The 20,493-nt window shown below is 39.2% G+C and overlaps 1 protein-coding gene across 1 annotated transcript in view; it reads left to right on the top strand.

Moving 5' to 3' along the window:
* LOC108697889 (IgGFc-binding protein) overlaps positions 1–19,387 on the top strand; it is a 33,443-nt gene extending 14,056 nt beyond the window's left edge. The window contains exons 6-20 of the mRNA XM_018228367.2: positions 1,382–1,949; positions 3,041–3,636; positions 5,918–6,497; positions 6,588–6,787; positions 8,454–8,595; positions 10,229–10,557; positions 11,003–11,576; positions 12,645–13,243; positions 14,232–14,799; positions 15,757–16,352; positions 16,442–17,012; positions 17,110–17,309; positions 17,587–17,949; positions 18,214–18,497; positions 18,942–19,387. Of these exons, the coding sequence (XP_018083856.1) occupies positions 1,382–1,949; positions 3,041–3,636; positions 5,918–6,497; positions 6,588–6,787; positions 8,454–8,595; positions 10,229–10,557; positions 11,003–11,576; positions 12,645–13,243; positions 14,232–14,799; positions 15,757–16,352; positions 16,442–17,012; positions 17,110–17,309; positions 17,587–17,949; positions 18,214–18,497; positions 18,942–18,951 (6,180 nt within the window). The 3' untranslated portion in view covers positions 18,952–19,387. The remainder of the gene's footprint in view (positions 1–1,381; positions 1,950–3,040; positions 3,637–5,917; positions 6,498–6,587; positions 6,788–8,453; positions 8,596–10,228; positions 10,558–11,002; positions 11,577–12,644; positions 13,244–14,231; positions 14,800–15,756; positions 16,353–16,441; positions 17,013–17,109; positions 17,310–17,586; positions 17,950–18,213; positions 18,498–18,941) is intronic.
* The last annotated feature ends 1,106 nt before the right edge of the window (positions 19,388–20,493 follow it).

Below are 20,493 nucleotides of genomic sequence, written 5' to 3'. Positions count from 1 at the left end.
GGAAAAATAATTGGCGTAAGTAGAATGATTCGAATAGATCGAGCGCAAAAACAATGTGACTATTCGCCATTCGATAGTCGAAGTACTGGATCGAGCGCAAAAACGATGTGACTATTCGCCCATTCGATAGTCAAAGTACTGTCTCTTTTAAAAATACTTTGACTGCCTACTTCGCCACCTAAAACCTACCGAATTGCTTTAAAAGCCTATGGGAAAGTCCCATAGGCTTGTTTTCTAAGTTTTTGATCGAATAAAAAGGCATTCGATCGAATGAAAATTTTATGGTCAAAACTGTCAAATTCGACTAGAGACTTATCCAAACTCGATTCAAGTTTTTTAAAAAATTCTAATTAGAATTTCGAAATTTATCAAACTCTGGCCCTTTAGACTATTCGCCACCTGAAACCTGCCGAATAACTGTTTAAGTCAATGGGAGATTTCCAGGGATCAATTTGGAGATGTTTGCAGCCTTCCTAACATTTTTTTCAGAGGAAAAACTCTGTGTTTGGTCAAATTAGAATCAAATTCGATTCGAGTTTTCATAATTCGATTTTTTTAATACATTTCGGGAAGTCCAATTTCAAATTCATTCGAATTTAAGGGAGTTTAAAAAAAAACACATGAATTCAAAATGCGACCCTTGATAAATGTGCCTGTTTTGGTTATTGCTAATTTTTATTTCTCATCTTTCTATTCAGGCCTCTCCTATTCATATTCCAGTCTCTTGTTCCAAGCAATGCATGGTTGCTAGGGTAATTTGGACACTAGCAACCAGATTGCTGAAACTGGAGAGCTGCTGAATAAAAAGCTAAATAACTCAAAAACCACAAATGATAAAAAACAAAAACCAATTGCAAATTGACTCAGAATATTCCTCTCTACATCAGGGATCATCAACCTTTTGAACTTGTGAGCAACATTCGATGTAAAAGAAGTTTGGGGGCAACACAAGCATGAAAAATGTTCTTGGGGTGCCAAATAAGTTTTGTGATTGGCCATTTGGTAGCCCCTATGTGGATTGTCAACCTACATTGAGGCTCTGTTTGGCAGTACACCTGGTTTTTATGCACCAAAACTGCCTCCAAGCCTGGAATTCAAAAATAATCACCTGCTTTGAGGCCACTGGGAGCAACATCCAAGGGGTTGGAGAGTAACATGTTGCTCACGAGCTACTGGTTGGGGATCACTGGTCTACATCATACTAAATGTTCACTTAAAGCTGAACAACCCCTTTAAATACACACAAAAAGGGCAGCATATATGTGCAATTGTTACAGGCCTAAACAAATAATGTTATGTACTCTAGGTTTACTTTATTATACTGTATATATGAAATATCTATCCCAATATGTGTAATATTATGCAAACTTCTTTTTTTTAGCTGAATGGAGTACTAACCAACCTGCCATACATCGTTGACAATGGCAAGCTGTCAATTTATAAGCAGGGCTTTAATGCTATCCTTCAGACCAGCTTTGGTCTACAAGTCACCTTCAACTGGGACAGCCATGTTGAAGTCAAGATTCCAAGTACTTACGCGGGTGTGGTGTGTGGTCTTTGTGGAAATTATGACGGTGACAAGAACAATGACTTTACAATGAAGAACAACCAAATTGCCACCAAGCCAGTTCTATTTGGCAACAGCTGGAAGGTTAAAAATGTGCCTGGCTGTTATGAAGATGATAAGGGAGACTGTTCAAACCTAGTGGAACTGGAACTCCGTCACCGAGCCAGCAAGGAGAGCTGTGGCATGCTAGTAGACAAGAGTGGACCTTTCCGTGAGTGTCATGCCAAGGTAGACCCTCAAGGCTCATTCAAAGACTGTGTGTATGATTCCTGCTTCTTCAGTGGACGCCAAGACATTCTATGCAAGGTTATAGCCAGTTACGCAGCTTCTTGTCAACGTGCTGGAGTCACCGTTTATCCCTGGAGATCTGAAAAATTCTGCAGTAAGTTCTTAATTCTACATAGACTTTGCCATGCTTTAAAAATATCTTAGCAGGTGTTTAAAAAAATAAGGGGGATGTTCGACACAATTAGGAGGTAATTTATTAAAGTCCGAACGTTAAAAAATCGAAAAATGTATGTTTTTTTTCCTGTAAAATCTGAATTTGAAGTGGAAAAAAAACTCGAATTTTTCAGGATTTATTATAACTCAATGCTGCAAAAAGTCAGAATCTGAAAATCCGGCATCTCAGACCTTCAGAGGTTGTATATAAGTCATTGGGAGAGGTCCCTATTCATTTGGAAGTTTCTGTGGTCTGCGCTGGAATCAGCCCAACTATTTCTGATTTTTCTGGCAAAACTCTGAAAAATTCTGACTTTTTGAGAAAAAGCCAAAACAAATTGAGCCATTCTGGATAGTGATGGGCGAATTTGCGCGAAAAATTCGCGAAACGGCGCCGGCATCTCGTTTTTGACGCCGCGAATTTTCCCCCAGAATTTTCACGGGCTTTTCGCGAATTTATTCGCTGGCGGCGAATCGCGCAAATTCGCCTCGAATTCGCACCTGGCGAATAAATCACTAATTCTGGAAAAAACTCAAGTAAAAAATTTACGATTCAGGTTTTCACTCGATTTTATTGCTTTTGTCCACAATGCAATAAAATCATGCTTTTTTTTTATTAAGGTCCAATCGTGGATTCTAGTTTGGTCTGACTTTTTTAATTTATATACTCGGATTTTGGTAAATAAGCCCCTGAGTATGCTCTAGACAATGAGCGCCTGTCCATGGATCTTTCAATCTAAATGCATTGCCGCCACCTTACCTATGTTTTCCAGAAGTCTTTTGCACTCCACTAGACTTGGAAATGCACAGTAGAGTAAAATCAGGAAATGTTACCATATTGTCAATGGATCCCTGGGAAATGCAGATAAGATGATGTTTAAATTACAAGGACAATGGGCTGGTGGGTGTCTTTCTAAAGATGGACATTGGCCTATGTTTAATTCATTGGGGGTAACTAATAATTTGGCACTTTTGCATTTTGCAATTTTTCATGATTTGATTTTTTTTTTATCTTTTATTTCAAATCCACAGGCCCTGTTTGTGGTAAGAACAGCCATTATGAAGTATGTGCGACTGGCTGTGCCCCAACATGTCTTACTCTAGCCCCTCCGATGGGATGCAGTGCTCAATGCTCAGAAGGCTGTGAATGTGATGACGGCTTTATTCTCAGTGGTGGAGATTGTGTCCCAATTTCCCAGTGTGGTTGCAATTACAATGGTCAATACTACAAATCCGGTGAAGTTTTTTACCCCAATGGAATGTGCAGCCAGCAGTGCTCATGTACAAAAAGTGGGACAGTTGAGTGCAAAGCTTTCTCCTGTGGTCCCAATGAAGTGTGCAAAGTACTTGATGGAATCCAAAAATGCCAACCAGTTGGTTCTGGCACCTGCTCTGCTGCTGGAGACCCACATTATGTGTCCTTTGATGGCCTCGCATTTGATTTCCAAGGCACCTGCACATACACACTCACCAAGACCATAACAAACAATGCCAACTTGGTTCCTTTCACCATTAATGTTAAAAATGAAAAATGGGGCAATACAAAAGTGGCGGTGACCAAATTAGTGTCCCTGGAAGTCTGTGGATACACCTTTATCCTTCAGTTTAATGCGCAAGGTCGCATTCTGGTAAGTCAGACAGCAGTAAATTACAGTACAAGTCGATATCCAAAACAATGTTCTATATTTGGTTTATTTGTATAATAATACTCTACACAATGCATATGATCTGAAATCCACCGCTTGGTTCTCAGTCAAGACCCAGTTTAGAAGAAGGTTTAGGGAAAAATCTTTTCATATACCAAGTAAGGCTGGCAATGATCTAAAGATCTGCAACACTATAAAGAGACATCTATTCCATATAGGCTGCTTGGGAGGAATATAGAGATGAGACAGATTTATCAAAAGCTTAAATAAAACTTGATTGTGAAAAAAACCTTTTGAATAAACTCAGTTGCGTTTTCCCCCACAATCTAACTTTTCAAAACCTAAATGCCACATATTTATGAAAAAAGCTTTTAATCAGAAAAACCAGATCACCTCTAAAAACACATTGGGGCACATTTACTAAAGTGTGAATTTTCTCCTTGTCTAACTTCATCAAAGTTCACCTTAATTTGCCAGGTGTATTTTTCACAACACATCTCATATTGACTAAAAATCATAATTACTAGTGATGGGCGAATTTATTCGCCAGGCGCGAATTCGCAGCAAATTTGCGCAATTCGCCGCCAGCGAATAAATTCGCCGGCGTCAAAATTTTTCGAAAAAACAGGCGCCAGCGTCAAAAATGAGACGCCGGTGCCGTTTTGCGAATTTTTCGCCGTTTTGCGAAATTCGCTAATTTTTCGGCGAAGCGAAATGGTGCAAATTCGCCCATCACTAATAATTACACTTTTTCAAGAGAGATGTTGTGGCATAAATTCTCTGTGAAAAATTTCCAGTATATTTCCCCCATACAATTTTAGTGGGGAAAAGTCTCTAAAGAATTTTTGCCATAAAGAAATAATGTATTTGGAAAATTATCTTGAATGGGGTGGCTGCTCTATCTTTATTATTGTACTTCGCCAGGCTGTAGAAATTTCTCTTGGTGAAAATTCATTCTTGTGCTCTTAGTAAATTGGAAAATATTCACAAAAGAAATTACACCTGGAGAAGAGATGGGAAGTTACGCCAATGCAAGGAGAATTTTTACCACTGAGAGTTTAGTTCTCCAAAACTTGTTGTATTTTCCATTCAGAAAATTGGTAGAGTTAAGGGGAATCTTAATTTTTGGTGAAACAACTCCAAACTTTCACTTTCAACCTATAGTAAATACGTCCCATTGTCTCATTTCTTTTTACAAATTTGACTATATAAAATAAACTCAAAATATAAAATAGCTTACATGTTGAAAATACACCTCCTGTTGGCTTTTAAAAGTTCTCAGATTTTAGATGCCATATTTTACATTCAGGATTTTTATATTTTCTTTAAAATTTATAAATCTCAAAACTCAATTTCAAATGCAATTTTTTGGAACAATCTCAAATTTTAAAAAATAGGTCCCTAATTAAAATTTAATTGAGGAATTCATGCAGTCTGAAGTGGAGAGAAGGAGGACTGGAGAGGAGGGTACAGATTTTTTCATTGAAGTCTATAGAATATATGTTTATTTTTAGGCAGAGGACCTGTCAAAGGAAATTAATTTTTTGACTCTACATCCCCTTTAACTAAATAGGTTTATTCCTTAGACTGGATGTATTTAACTTTTTAGTTTACTAGAACGTTTTTCTTTCGTAGTACTCAAACTATTATAGATGGACTATAAGGGGCAGATTTATTAAGGGTCGAAGTGAAAATTCGAATGCGAATTAGAATTTTCAATTTTTTTTGGTCAAAACTCTCAAATTCGAATTGGGAATTATCCAAACTCGATTCGAGGTTTAATTCAAATTTGAATTTTGAGATTTATCATATTCTGGCCCTTTAAGAACTCAAAATTGACTATTCGCCACCTAAAACCTGACAAATTACTGGGAGAGGTCCAGGGATTGATTTGGTGATGTTTGTAGCCTTCCTGGCATTCAAGTTTTTTTTGGACAAAAAAAACTTGAATCAAGTTTTTATAATTTGAATCAAATTCAATTTAAGTTTTCAGGTCATTTAAATTTGTTTGAGTTTAACAAATTCGATTTTAATAATTAATTTCGAATTTATGGGAATTTAGGGGAGTTTAAAAAAACCTGAATTCGAAATTCGACCCTTGAATAATGTGCCTCTATATGTCTCTGGAGGTAGTTTTATTCCAGTGCTTTAAAGTTTAGGTAGAAGAATAGTGTTGAGGTTTCAGTGATGTCCTTTTAAAAATATGAATAAAAGATGTATATTACATAAAACATAACAAGGATAAGATGTCTCTCTCCCTTAGGTGAACGATGTGCTCTACAATCTGCCACTGACAATGGAGGATGGAAAGATTCGGGCTTACCAGCACGGCATAAGGGCGATCATAGAAACGAGTTTTGGACTTCAAGTTAGCTATGATCTCGTTTACCACGTCATAGTCACCGTCCCTGGAAATTACAAAGGCCAACTGGGTGGTCTTTGCGGTAATTTCAATGATGATAGAAAGGACGAATTCCAACTTCCCGACAAGAGGCTGACGGCTGATGCTACTGCATTCGGATCATCTTGGAAAGTCCAGATCCCTGGGGTGACCTGTGATGAAGGTTGCGGTGGAAATGGCAATCCATGTCCTGCTTGTGATGCTAAGAAAAAAGAAATATTCCAAACAGATAATTACTGTGGTTTCCTGAAGAAGAAGGATGGTCCTCTGAGCGCATGCTACGCAACCATCAACCCTGACTTATACTATAATAATTGCTTGTTTGATCTTTGTGCTGGTGTCGGAGACGGAAATATCCTTTGCCACAGTATTCAGAGCTACGTCGCTGCATGCCAAGCAGCCGGGGTTACCATCCAACCATGGAGAACAGAAGCCTTCTGCCGTAAGATAGTCACCTTTTCAAATTTTAATTGAAACAATGGACTAATAAAAAGCGGAATATCCAATTCACTTTCATGTCACTTTATTCTAGCTCTAAGCTGCCCGGCCAACAGCAAATACAAGGTGTGCGCTGATGTCTGCTCAACAACTTGTGCTGGAGTTACAGACTTCACCAAATGCCCAAATACCTGCTCTGAGGGCTGCGAGTGTGATGATGGCTTCTTCCTTGATGGAAAGAACTGCGTATCGATGAACAAGTGCGGCTGCTTCGAAAACGGCAGATATTATAATGTGAGTGAAATTATTTTCTTGCATTTGATAAATGTTTTAGAAAACCCACAATGTGTAAACACAGAGGGAGTTATTTATCAAAATGATCTTATTATTTTCTGAAATATACTCCGACCAAATCCGCACGGGTTATTTCCCCTTATTTATCAATACATTTTCCTGAAAAAAACAGTGCAGGAAAAAACTCGAAAAAATAGTGAAAATCGGATGAAAATTCGATACCATTACTTCATAGATACAGACAGTGGGTCAAAGAGTATAGAATAGGGAGGGCCAAGAGGTTTTTATAGAGACCTATGACCAGGGCCGGATTTACATAGCGGTACCCCTAGGCCCACTAATGTTCGTCACCCTTTTATTGGTGCATATTTTCATCATCGAGACCGGAGCAATGAGGATTTTAAAAAAACTATTTTATCTCCTGCGCATCCCCAGTGTTTCTGAACCAATGTGGGTGTAGTTGGGCAGCCCCCTAAAATCCTGGCGGCCCTATGCCCTGGTCTTTGTCTTTGTGGTCCGGGCTTAGAGACCCACTCACCAACATTTTGAAAGATACAGACTATTTCTCAACTTTCCTAGTTTGTCCCCATTTACTCTTGAGTCTCTCTATTGGTCAGTGACTGATGGAAGTAGGGTTGCCACTTTTTCATAAATTTTCTACCAGCCGGTGGTGGGGGCGGGTCATAACAGAAAAGGGCGGGTTGTGACACAAAAGGCGGCGGAGCCACTGGCAATGGCCAGAAGGAGGAGAACAGTTAAGTGTCCAGCGGATTGGGGGCGGGCCAAGGGGCGACTACATTGCCGGTAAATTTGTAATACTGACCGCAGCCTTGGCAGGTGTTTTACCAGCTAGGCCAGTAAGATACTGGCTGGGTGGCAACCCTAGATGGAAAATAACAGGGGAAAAGGCAGGAAGTTGGTTGTGCAAGAAGTGGGCTGGGCTACAGTAGAACACTTTGATGACAGTTGGGGCAGGAAGTCCAAAACCCAATCATTGGAATGACAGCTTATCAGAAAGCTGGGGAAAGATTAATGGCTCTGTTGGTAGGCCAGTGGTCTCTGCTAAATGTCATGCAAAGGTGGGAGAAATATATAATTAAGCAGTGAACTAGACAAAAACTCTATCATTGCAACTCTCTGGGAAGCAGCAAACCATTTTAATATCAAATGAATCACATTGTAGTCATCAAGCTTGTCTTAAGCATGTTTGCTGAAATTAGTAGATAAAATTGGCAATAAAAATGCAATGGAATGCAAAAACATGGTCGCACAATATAAGTGATGGGCCAGTCATTTTGTTATTTTCATTATTAAAGTATAATTTACTGGACACTGTACATAAAATACCACTCCCTTAAGATTTATTATAAAGCAATATGTACGTACTTCGTCAGCACTATATAAATAAATGACGGTGGAGATAATATCTGCATTATCCCTAGTTAAGTATTAAATGAAACAATAAGTGCTACAGTATATGAGGTTCCCGGCATAAGCAGGAAACAATGTGTTTGTGTATTTTTATGAGATTGATTCTTTTGTTTTATTGCAAACATTTCTAAATAAATTGATGGCGCCAATCAACAAATAATAATTACGTTGCACTAACCTGTGGTTTGACTGTGTTTATTCCCGTCATAACTGCGCTGCTGATTTATTCTGACAGTTAAATGAAAGAGTCGTATCAAATGACTGCAGCGAAACCTGTACCTGCAGCCCAATGGGAGGACTAATCTGTGAAAAAACAGGGTGCACAAGTGATGAAATCTGCAAGGTGACAGACGGCATTGTAAAATGTATCAATAAAGGTACGTGTAGTCTAAAATGATTCAGTTATTAGTCATAATGTTGCCCTAGAGTAGTGATGGGCGAATTTGCGCCGTTTCGCTTCGCCGAAAAATTCGCACCCGTTTTTCCGACGCCGGCGCCCGTTTTTGACGCCGGTGTCCGTTTTTGTGAAAAAAAATTTTTGACGCCGGCGAATTTTTTCCGCGAATTTTCGCGGGCATTTCGCGAATTTATTCGCTGCCGGCGAATTCGCGCCTGGCGAATAAATTCGCCCATCACTACCCTAGAGACCTTAAAAGGGGCTGATTTATCAAAATTAAAATTTTTATATAGGAATTCAAATTTTTTCCAAAAACATTTGTATTTTTTTTTCAAGATTTATTCAGTTCTGAAGTTTTAAAGAAACTTGAATTCAAAAATACTCCAGCCAAAACCAGTCAAATTTATGTAATACTCAAGGGCAGAGGTCCCTTTAACCGTTTGAAGATGTTTTTGGCCCTGGGGATTTTCGGGATTTTGTCGCTGTGTTTTTCTCAAAAAATCGAATTATTAGAGTTTTCGGGCATGAAACTCGAAAGTGACATGATTCGAATTAATTTTTCACATTTTTTTCTCAATCCAAATTTTTTTGAGTCAAATTCTTTAGAGTTTAGTAGAGTTTTTTTCTGTTTAAAAATTAGATTTTTTTTAAATTTTAGAAATAACCTCCTTAGAGGAGAACTAAACCCCCCTACAGCTAAAAGCTCCATTCACATGCTCCACTGCCCCACCCCCTCCCTGCTTTCTCCCTGCATAGCGTTTAAAAATAATACGTGCCCCATTCAGCAACTCTGACCTAAATTTGTTTTTCGGAGCTCTTTGACTCCAACTGCGCATGCACTAATGGCTTAAGTGTTAGCGCTCAAGTCACGATGATATCTGTAGCTGTAGGGGGGTTTAGTTCTCCTTTAATCCATATTAACGTTAATTTAGTGTAAAAACTCAGAGAAACTGTCACGTGTCAGATGTGAGAGCTGTATGTAATCCATTATATTGTGCTTTAAACACTAAAATGAAATATTTTATAAAAAGATTGAAACCGAGGGAACTTAGGAAGCCCTATTTATTTTGAATTTCAGTTTTTGCAATATTCATTTGAGAAGAAAAATGTTGTGATTCAACTCAAACTAAACTGGAAAATGTTAATCCTATCATGGAAAGTGATCTTTTCGCTATGAAAAGCTCATTGTTCTGTTAATTTTCAATGAGTAGGTGAAATAGATTGAATGTTAAAAATGCAGCTCCTGTTGACTCTTCTATAAACGTTCGCCAGGTTTTAGTTGGTCACTTTTTTTCAATTGCATTTTCAGAAGGATGGATTAAGCTTGAAAATTTAAATTTCAAAAAAAACAAACCATGAAGATGAAAATATTGAAATTAGAAATTGCATTGAATTTGCCCCTAGAGGCTGATGTATTAAATACCGAACTGACAAAATCTCATGGGTTGATATCTTCCCCATTTAGCAAAACTTTCCTGAGGGTCAGAAAATGTTTAATCAATAGAAACATTAATCAAAGCTGATATCTGTGACAGTTAATCAGGCATGAGATGTAATTCCTTTAAATCTATCTGGTTGTATTCACACATAGATCAATTACAATTTTCTTTCAGACCCATGCAAATCCATGAAATGTAGAACCAAGGAGACGTGTAAGATTCAGGATGGAAACGCAGTCTGTGTGCCAGACTATACTGGTACCTGCTGGGCATGGGGTGACCCACATTATCACACGTTCGACAACTATAACTATGACTTCCAGGGCACCTGCACCTACATTCTTTCTAAATACCTTGGTAATGATCCTGGACTGGTGCCATTCACGATTGAGGAGAAGAATGATAACAGAGGAAGCCAGTCAGTTTCTTATGTCAGAACTGTCAATATCTACACATATGGCTACAAGGTTTCCATACTGAAGGGTGAATTTGGCAAAGTTAGGGTAAGTTGATCACAGTAGTGTCTTAAACTAGTGATGCACCGAATCCAGGATTCAGTTCGGGATTTGGCCAGGATTCAGCCTTTTTCAGCAGGATTCATATTTGGCCGAATCATTCTGCCCAGCCAAACCGAATCCGAATACTAATTTGCATATTCAAATTAGGGGCAGGGAGGGAAAAATATTTTCCTTTCCCATGCCTAATTTGCATATGCAAATTAGGACCCGGATTCGGTAATCTTTCACAAAGCATTCAGGGGGTTGGCCGAATCCAAAATAGTGGGTTCCGTGTATTCCTATCTTAAACCCCAGGACCATACCATGTCAAACATAAATTTAAATTTAATTATGATGCTAGATATTCATCTTTTTGTTTATAGGAATTCAAACATTTCAACTGTTTTAGTATTGAGGCATCTTCATCTTTTATTAAATGTATCCCCCTTAGATTAACGACGCCATCACTAATCTACCTGTGGTACTACTCGATGGAAAGATTTCTGTTAGTATAAGTGGTCTCAATGCTGTGGTGAAGACAGATTTTGGCCTTCAAGTAACATATGAATACAACTGGTATGTGGTAGTCACTCTATCTAGTAGCTATTATGGAGCAACGGGCGGCCTCTGTGGAAACTTCAACCAGAATTTCAATGATGACATGATCACAGCAGATGGCAACAAAGTTACAGCAATCGTAGACTGGGCCAAAACCTGGAAGGTCAATGATAGAGATCCCTTCTGTTGGGACCACTGCAGAGGAAACTGCCCAACTTGCGATGACAACAAGAAGAACACATATGGTGGTGAACAATTCTGTGGTCTCATCAGTAAAGCAACCAATGGGCCATTTAGGGAATGCCATCCCAAAATTAACCCAGACACCTTCTTTGACAACTGTCTTTACGATGTTTGCATTAATGGTGGAGCAAAACAATTCCTATGCCAGGCTCTTAATGCCTACGCCAATACTTGCAGAAAACAAGGCGTTAAAATTTATGATTGGAGGACACCATCTGGATGTGGTAAGGCACAGCTTTTCTAAATTAAAGATGTCAACTGCAATAAATTAATAGTTGCTTCATTTTTAGTTTCATTATCAGCCACCATAACATCAGTACTGTGTGAGGATGAGGAACCCTAAAGGAACCACATTTATCCTTTGCTTTCAGAAACAATGGCCCTATTTAGGATCAAAGTAAAAATACCCACTACCTTAATAGACATTAATATATTTTTTTTATCAATACAGCTACATACTGTCTCTGTCCGAGATATTGAACTTTTTTTTTTGGATTGATTTGGAAATTTCATCCATGAAAAAAAAAATATACTGAAATCTCAACATTTTACTACTATTTCAATGTTTTATCAAACTTTTCATGACTTTTTTTTCTCCAATTTTGTACAAAGTTCCTCATTAGTGAGATACATAAAATAAATTGTAAATATTTTTGTTAAGGAAAGTATGACATTTCAGAATGTTTTTATATAGAAGTTGAAGAAATTGGAGAAACGTTCATTTGTTTTATTATTTAAGTGCTATATACTGTAGATCATACACAGGACCACCATCAGAAATCACAGGGCCCCATACGACAAAATTTTCTAGGCCCCCTGGGCTGCGCCCACTGAAAGCCCCACCTACAGGTCCGCCCCCCACTACACAGTAAAAAAACAATAAAAATATTGGTGGCTAGGGTTCCCACATGTTAATAAAAAATAAAAAGATATTGGTGGTGAGGGCCTCCCATAAAAAAACATTTGTGGCCCCCCATGAGAAAAAAAATTGGTGGCCAAAATTGGTGGCCAGGCCCCCCCCCCCACATTATAAGAAAATTGGTGGCTAGGGCCCCTTAAATGTCCATGCCTTCCCGAAGTCAGCAGCTGTCAGAAAGATGGGGGGCCCGTCTAATCAAGTAAGTGTGGCGTGGCAGGGCCCCCTTACCCTCGGGCCCCCTACAACTCTCCCCCCTGTCCCCCCCTGATGGCTGCCCTGATCATACATATATCATTGTTCCACACTTCCAACTGAAAGAAAAAGAATCTAGGACATTTTTACTTCTTATTGACTTTTACATTCTTTTTTTCAGTGTTGCCTTGTTCTGAAAACAGTCACTATGAATTCTGCGGAAACGCTTGCCCAGCCACCTGCTCGGATCGCACTGCCCCATCACGTTGCACCGATGCCTGTGTGGAGACCTGCCAGTGTAACGATGGCTTTGTCCTCAGTGTTGACAAATGTGTTGCTGTTAAAAGCTGCGGTTGCAATTATAATGGTGGTTACTACAAAGCCGATGAAGAATTTTGGTCTGATGATAATTGTCGCGTCCTCTGCAAATGTGATGCCACCTTGGGTATGGTGGTCTGCAAGCCAAAAAGCTGCAAAGCAAGCGAAAGATGTCTTGTTGTTAATGGAGTACGAGGGTGTCATCCAATCAGCTTTTCCACTTGCTCAGCTAATGGCGACCCTCACTACACAACATTTGATGGCAGAAGGTTTGACTTCATGGGCACCTGCATCTATCAGTTAGTCGGAGTGACCTCCAGTGATTCCTCTCTTACTCGCTTCACTGTTAAGGTCCAGAACAATAACAGAGGCAACAAAGCAGTATCTTATACCAAGGTGGTCACTCTGGAGGTTTATGACATTGTACTGACCCTCAGTATGGACTTCCCACGTCGCATTCTGGTATGTTTTTGTCTTTTTCTTCTTACTTTTACGATATACACATATTCTCCAATTCTTTAACTGGCATGAGCACATTTGGAATAAATTCTAATAAACCTTGGAATGAGGTTTTATGACTAACAAAGATGCATTTTTTGTAAGATCCTTTATTATGTATAAATTTGATAGAACCATCAACAAACTGGCGATGGTGGTGAAGGTTGTTAAAATTAATCAGATTCATCAGTTGGCTTTTTACTCAGTATTTAGCTGACTACAATGAGCCACAGTGAGGGATTTCTGACCAGTCATTCCACTGGACCTTTGACCATGTATTGGCATCAAACAACCTTAGGAGGGCACCACCAAGTAGTAAAGAGCACTTGGTTGAGACCCATGGATTTCTGAGTCAAAAAATGACCCGATTCATATTTCAAATTTGGTAACTGGTTGGCTTGGTTTTCCATTCTGGCAGGGGCGTAACTATAGAGGAAGCAGACCCTGCAGCTACAGGGCAGCCCAGGAGGTATAGGGGCCCCACAAGGAACTAATTCATATACAATTTAAATAAATATTGGTAAAACTGATCAACCTGGGGGCCTGAAAAATAATCTGCTGTGGGGCCCAATAATATCTAGTTCCGCCACTGCATTCTGGCAAACCCATGGGGTCCATTTGCACTAGAGAATAATCATAAAAAATAATGAGCAACACATGCAAAAATGAAGCAGATGGTCTTCTTTTCTTTAGGAAAATGTTTCTTTTCGTATAACTCATGATGATTTAAAAGATCAGGGGAGTAACTATAGAGGAAGGAGGTAAAGGGGCCCACAAGGCCCTTATTCATATACATTTTGAATAAATACTGGTAAAACAGGTCAACCTCTAGACATTTTTGGGGCCAGAAAAATAATTTGATGTGGGGCCCAATAATATCTAGTTATGCCACTGTAGAAAGATGGTAGTGTGGCAATTCAAAAAGCTGATCTGTTCAATTTCTCTCTAATAGGTTGATGGGGTTGTCACTGCATTACCGTTTTATTATGAAACAGATAAAATCAGTGCTTATATCAGCGGCAGCCAGGGCATTATCAAGACAGACTTTGATGTCACAGTGATCTACGACTGGAATAGCTACGTAGCTGTGACGGTTCCCAGCACATACAATAATGCTGTGAATGGCTTGTGCGGCAACAACAACAAAAACTCCAATGATGATCTCACTATGAAGAATGGAAAAGCAGCAGGCAACGTGGTGCAGTTTGGTGACAGCTGGAAAGTTGGTGAGGTCCCTGGTTGCACTCCAGAGTGTACATCAAATTGCCCTCTGTGTTCTGAAGCTCAAAAACAAGATTACAAGGGTGAGAAGTACTGTGGAATCATCACAAAGGCCAACGGGCCATTCAGCCAATGTATATCTGTCATTGACCCAACACCTTTCTTTAACGATTGTGTTTTTGATGCTTGTCAATACCGTGGACATCCAACGTCATATTGTAACGCCATCAGCCTCTATGTATCTGCCTGCCAGAATGCCGGGGTACAAATACAAGAATGGAGATCTGTAACTTTCTGTGGTAAGTTTTGTTTAATTTCTCAAGTCCCTTAAAGCCGCACAAACAAATGCCCATGTCCATATGGCAGTTCCTTTTGTCTTTAGTAACCAAGGGTTCCAACTGGTAGAAACCATATAGTTATCATATACTGCCATGGCAGACTTTCCTAAGGATTCATGAGGTCCAAGCCAGGTATTTTATTTGATTTCAGAATTAATATTGTGCAACAGTCTTAGCGTATAAGTAAAAGTTCATACATTGGTCGGTTCCAAAACTTTAGCCCCCTCCAAGGTCACCATTCGTTTATATAGCTCCAGCTATACTTTGGGGAACTTTATATTATTTATATTATATTAATAAATTACTCCCTAAGCACCAGCATTTTCATAGAATTTCCCAAGTCCTTGGAGCTTTCTATATAGTCACAAGAGAGCCTTTAACTAATGCTATGAAAATGATGGTGCACTACAGGAAAATATAGGTGCAAGCTCAAGGTGCCCACAGTGGAGCCTTGAGAAATACTACCAAGATGTCAGTGGAGAGCTTATTGAATAAGATCTCTGGATCTGTGCAATTTACTAACCCGCAGGTTATTAAGCTTTCCTTGTCTTCTGGGCAAGGAATATATCAGAATATATAATCTTAATAAAACTGGAGAAAAACCATAGATTATAACCTCTTAAATAGAACAGAAAGATAGTTATTACAGATATAAAGGGTCATTTAATCCCCAGAATGCAAGTGTTAGAGCATTAGAGGGCACAAAAGCACACCCCTTAGTGCCCACTTAAGAAGCACCTGAGTCCAAGGGAAAACTGTGCTCTGCTTTTTATGCTCCTCTTACATCACTTCTGTTTTATAACTAAATAAAAGAGCAGTGATGTAATAGGCTTCAAATTTACATTATAGGACTAATTGATTAACAACCATGAAAGATTAACAAGATTAACACTATTATCGTTATTTGTATTTCCTTAGCTCCATCGTGTCCCCTAAACAGCCACTATGAGATCTGTGGAAATGGATGCCCTGTTACCTGCAATGGTCTTGACTCACCCACCGGCTGCAATTCACCCTGCAAGGAATCCTGTTACTGTGACAATGGCTTTATTCTGAGTGGTCATAAATGTGTCCCAATTGCCAACTGTGGCTGTGTCTACCAAAACAAATATTACCAGAGCAATGAAGTATTCTATCCCACTGGTCAATGCAGTGAGAAGTGCCAGTGTGGGGCAAATGGTGTTGTCAACTGCCAGTCTGAAAAATGTGGACCCAATGAAGAATGCGCAGTGGTCAACGGTGTTCGTGGCTGTCAACCCAAAGCATGTGGTAAATGTGTGGCTCAAGGTGATCCACACTATATTTCCTTTGATGGCCTTGCCTTTGACTTCCAAGGCACTTGCACCTACACATTGGCAAAGGTGGTGGATGATGACTCCAGACTTGTCAAATTCTCAGTGGGAGTTGAAAATGAAAGCTATGGCAACGGAAATGTTGCAGTAACAAGGCTGGTGGTGGTCTCGGTATATGGATACACAATAGCCATTGAAAGAGGCATGAAGTGGAATGCAAAGGTTTGTGTTAACCATCAATTTCTTTATTATAATGATTAAAGATTAGATAAACTGTGTTTGGTAACCAAATGAATGACTTTATTACACAGGTTGATGGAGAGATACTCAAGCTACCCTTAAGCCTTGATGATGGCAATGTTGTGATAAACCAAGAAGGGAATAATATTGTGATCCAGACAGATTTTGGCTTGAAGGTTCTTTATGACGCCGTGTACCATGTTATTGTAAATGTACCCAGCTCATACCGAGGGAAAATGGGAGGCCTGTGTGGCAATTTCAACGGAGATAAAAATGATGAATTCCAGCTTCCTAACAAGCAAGTCATCAAAAATGTTAATCAGTTTGGTGCAGCCTGGAAAATTAGCATCGCTGGTGCAAAATGTAATGATGACTGTGGTGACAAGTGTTTTGTGTGTGACCCTGCCAAACTTCAACCTTTCAAGGGCACATCATCCTGTGGCATTATCACTAATCCATCAGGTCCATTTAGAGCCTGCCACTCTAAAATTAGCCCAACAGAATACTTTGATCACTGCACCTATGACTCCTGTGCAGCAGAAGGAAAGGACGATATCCTCTGCAAAAGCCTTCAAGCCTACACTGCTGCTTGCCAAACCTTGGGTGTCACCATTGCACCTTGGAGAACTGCTTCTTTCTGCCGTAAGTACTACATATTGTGAGTGTAAAATTGTGTCTTAAACCATCCATATTTTCCTAGCATTTAAGTTAATTTCAATGATTTTTCTCGCTTTCTCAGCTATGTCTTGCCCAGCCAATAGTCATTTTGAACTATGCACCAGAACTTGTGATCAAACCTGCTCAGGTATCAGTGCACCAACTAAGTGCACAACACAGTGCTTTGAAGGATGTGAGTGCAACACTGGCTTTGTGTTTGATGGAGAAAAATGTGTCTCTATGGACAAGTGTGGCTGCAACTTCAATGGAAGATACTTGAGTGTAAGATCTTATTTTTATGTTAGACCATCCCTTGCTTAAGATCTGCAACAACTCCTAAGCTTAGCTTCTCATCAGCTTGCCAGAGTCCACTGAGCATGCAAGTGTCACAGGCACTTTCCAAGATGGTGACCCTCCTGGGAGAAGTTTGAAGTCCTGGATAATTAATGCTATTGAGAAGCTTTAGGCTGCAATAAGCTCAGTATATAAAATATGGTATTTTTAGCCACATTCATTTTTAAGGTTTACTTAAAAAAGGTTTACTTGCTTTCTTTAACAGGATGGCGAGTCTTTTGTCTCTAGTGATTGCCACCAAAGGTGTAAGTGTCAAGCAGGTGGAGTCATCTGTGAAAATATAGGATGCCGTGCCAAGGAACGTTGTGGTCTTAAAAATGGAGTGAGAGGCTGCTACAAGGAGGAAGGAGAATGTTCCTTAAACCCCCAGAATCTTGTGACTTTTGATGGCCTGTCTGGAGGACCTGTTGGAAATGGCCCCATAGAGGTGGCTTCCCTTTGCAAAGTTGATGTGGCTTCTTGGTTCAGAATTCTTGCTGACATCCAGAGTTGTGGAAAAGGCGTTACTAGACTCCATATTTTCATTCAAAATTCCCTGGTCACCATTTCTAAGGATAAAGAAATCTGGGTGAGAATTTTTGTTCTGTAACATTTAAACAATTATCAAAGATCAGGTTAACTATTATTAAACGTGAGATGAAAGTTAAAGATGACTATAAGGAGATGTTAGGAAAATGCATCAAGAGATAATGCTTTGAAATAATAAAAAAACAATAATTTTAGGCAATATTGTATTGTATTAGTTATAAGGCCAGAATGTTCTTTATCTTCAGGGTTTCATATAATAAACTTTAGACTGACTTAAAAGTTATCTTTCTACTTTTTCTTAAAGGTTAATGGACGGTCATCATCACTGTCAGCTCGGCTCTCTGGTTTAGATGTTAGTGTCGTTGAAAAGACCACTTTAGTTCAAATTGGCACCGACCTAAAGATAGAGCTGAGTGATGGTGGAGAACTAAAACTCCGAGTTGCTGAGGGATTGGCCGGCGCTCTATGCGGAGCTTGCGGCAACTTCAATGATGTTAGCGCAGACGATCTTGTCGCTCCTGGTGGAAAAGTGGTGTCAAACATTGTACAGCTTATTGCTTCATGGACAGCCCGGGACCTCAGCAGCTGGTGAGTAGGGATAAAACTACAATTCAGGATGTTTTTAGTTGGGATAACTAAACATTATTAAGACATTATTAAGGCCAGTGCTTGCAATGAGGCACAAGTGGACCCAATGTTTTCCGTGCAGTAGTAGACACTGATCCTTCTTAGATGGTGCAAACAATATTATAATACAGACAGTATTTGTGTTGATGGAAAACAATGGGTGGAAATTTGATTATAGATGATGACAGTCTTTCTTTAACTGGTTCATGGGCAAACGTTTAAAGGTCAAGGCATAAACTTGGAGTAATATAAACAGCAACAGAACAGATTAAGAAGTGCCTACCAACTACACCTATCAACAGCACCAGTTTAATAAACATTTATACAGGGCAATGACATTTTCAAGTGCTGAAACTGTAATAAAAGTTTGGAAAATATAATTTTGCATTTTTCTGTATTCCGCAGCAATGCCTAAACAAGAGAGAATAAGAAGACCACATCCTGGCTCCCGTTCTTTCCACTACACGCTAACCTATATGCCCCTCGATTTTACATGACAAACTGGTTGAGTTCTCCTCCTCTTCTACGATAGCTCTTAAGAAGACAATTGAATAATGGTATAGTGACTGAACTGCAAAAAACATTGGTCTATAAAAGTTGTAAATGCAAGAATGTGTCATGGTGAAGTCTACGTTCTACGTAACCACAGTCTCAGAGCTCAGGGGTAATGTGGAGTCACGTCGACTATGCTTCATATAAACCAATATAAAGTATAACTGGGCTAAATAGTTTGTTACGTTCTCGCTAATGTCTCTAAAAATGAACTCATTAAAAAAAAGTCAAATGTTTGCTTTGTTGATTCACTGTACGATTATTTGACCAGGAACCATAAATAAATATCTTTGCAATTCTTTCTGTGCCTTTTAAATTGAAGGGCTGTAGAAAATGAGGGAGATCATTAATGACCGTTCTAAATGCATTAAAATGACTGTAATCTGGGAAAATGTTTATAAATTTCATAAAGTTGGTTCTGCACAGCTGCCATGTTAAAAAAATCAAATAAAAATAATTTCAAAAATGTACAAGAATTAATGTTTATAGTTTGGTTAGAGAGTAAAAAAAAAAGAGAATTTTTATCCCAATGAAAAAAGTTGGTCAGTAATTTGAATTTATGGTAACGGCAAAGATACAGCCACTTCTCACTTTCTTGTTATCAGGGGTTCAGTGTAAGCACCACTGAAAATGGAGAGGTAGGACTGGTCCATGGTCCCCTCATTCCTGCTCAATTACAAGAAAAGTTACATCTTTTTAAGGTTCTTGCCACATTAGGCCCTTGTTGATAACAGTTTTAGCAGTAACATGTGATTGAGAGACATATGTAGATATCTGGGATTATCTTATCCTGGGTAAATGGATTATAAATAGTAAATGAAAACGAATTGCTCTATAACTTAAGGATGGGCTCCTTCAGGAAGGGGTAGGCTAAGGAACACTTGGGTGCCATACATTGAGCCCATGCACCTACGACTTGTGCATTTTTTGAGACATCTGCTTAAAGGCGCATTTCTCTGGAACACAAAGGACCCTTGTACTTAATGCCTCGAGTAGGCTTTTGCCATCATTGGCACCCACATTGGTACTAAAATGAATGTGAATGCACAAGGTACCCCACATACGGGTCCTTACACCTACTGTATAATTCTATCAGTTGGGAGACTCTTTAACACTGCTGGGCCTGTGTCTGGTTGGGAGGGGAGAATACCTGCTGGAAGAAGCCACACAAGGCAAGGCACATGCATGGCATTTTCCTGAGATGCATCTGGCTCACTAGATCATGGGCCCCTTGTGTTGGATATTTCTAATCTTGTGGGAGTAGCCAAAAAGGGGGCATGTGGAATGTGTAGCCTAGGGGGCCTCACATGTCATTGGTTGAAAAAATATTAGTATTATAGTTATGGGGATATTTATTAAAACTTTATTGAAAACTTTAGAAAAACTTTTTCTAATTTTTATTAAA

Source organism: Xenopus laevis, chromosome 7S (assembly GCF_017654675.1).
Source record: "Xenopus laevis strain J_2021 chromosome 7S, Xenopus_laevis_v10.1, whole genome shotgun sequence".
In the NCBI taxonomy this organism is placed as follows: Eukaryota; Metazoa; Chordata; class Amphibia; order Anura; family Pipidae; genus Xenopus; species Xenopus laevis.
Note: the sequence above shows the minus strand (reverse complement) of the source record. Positions and strands in the feature narration are given on the sequence as shown.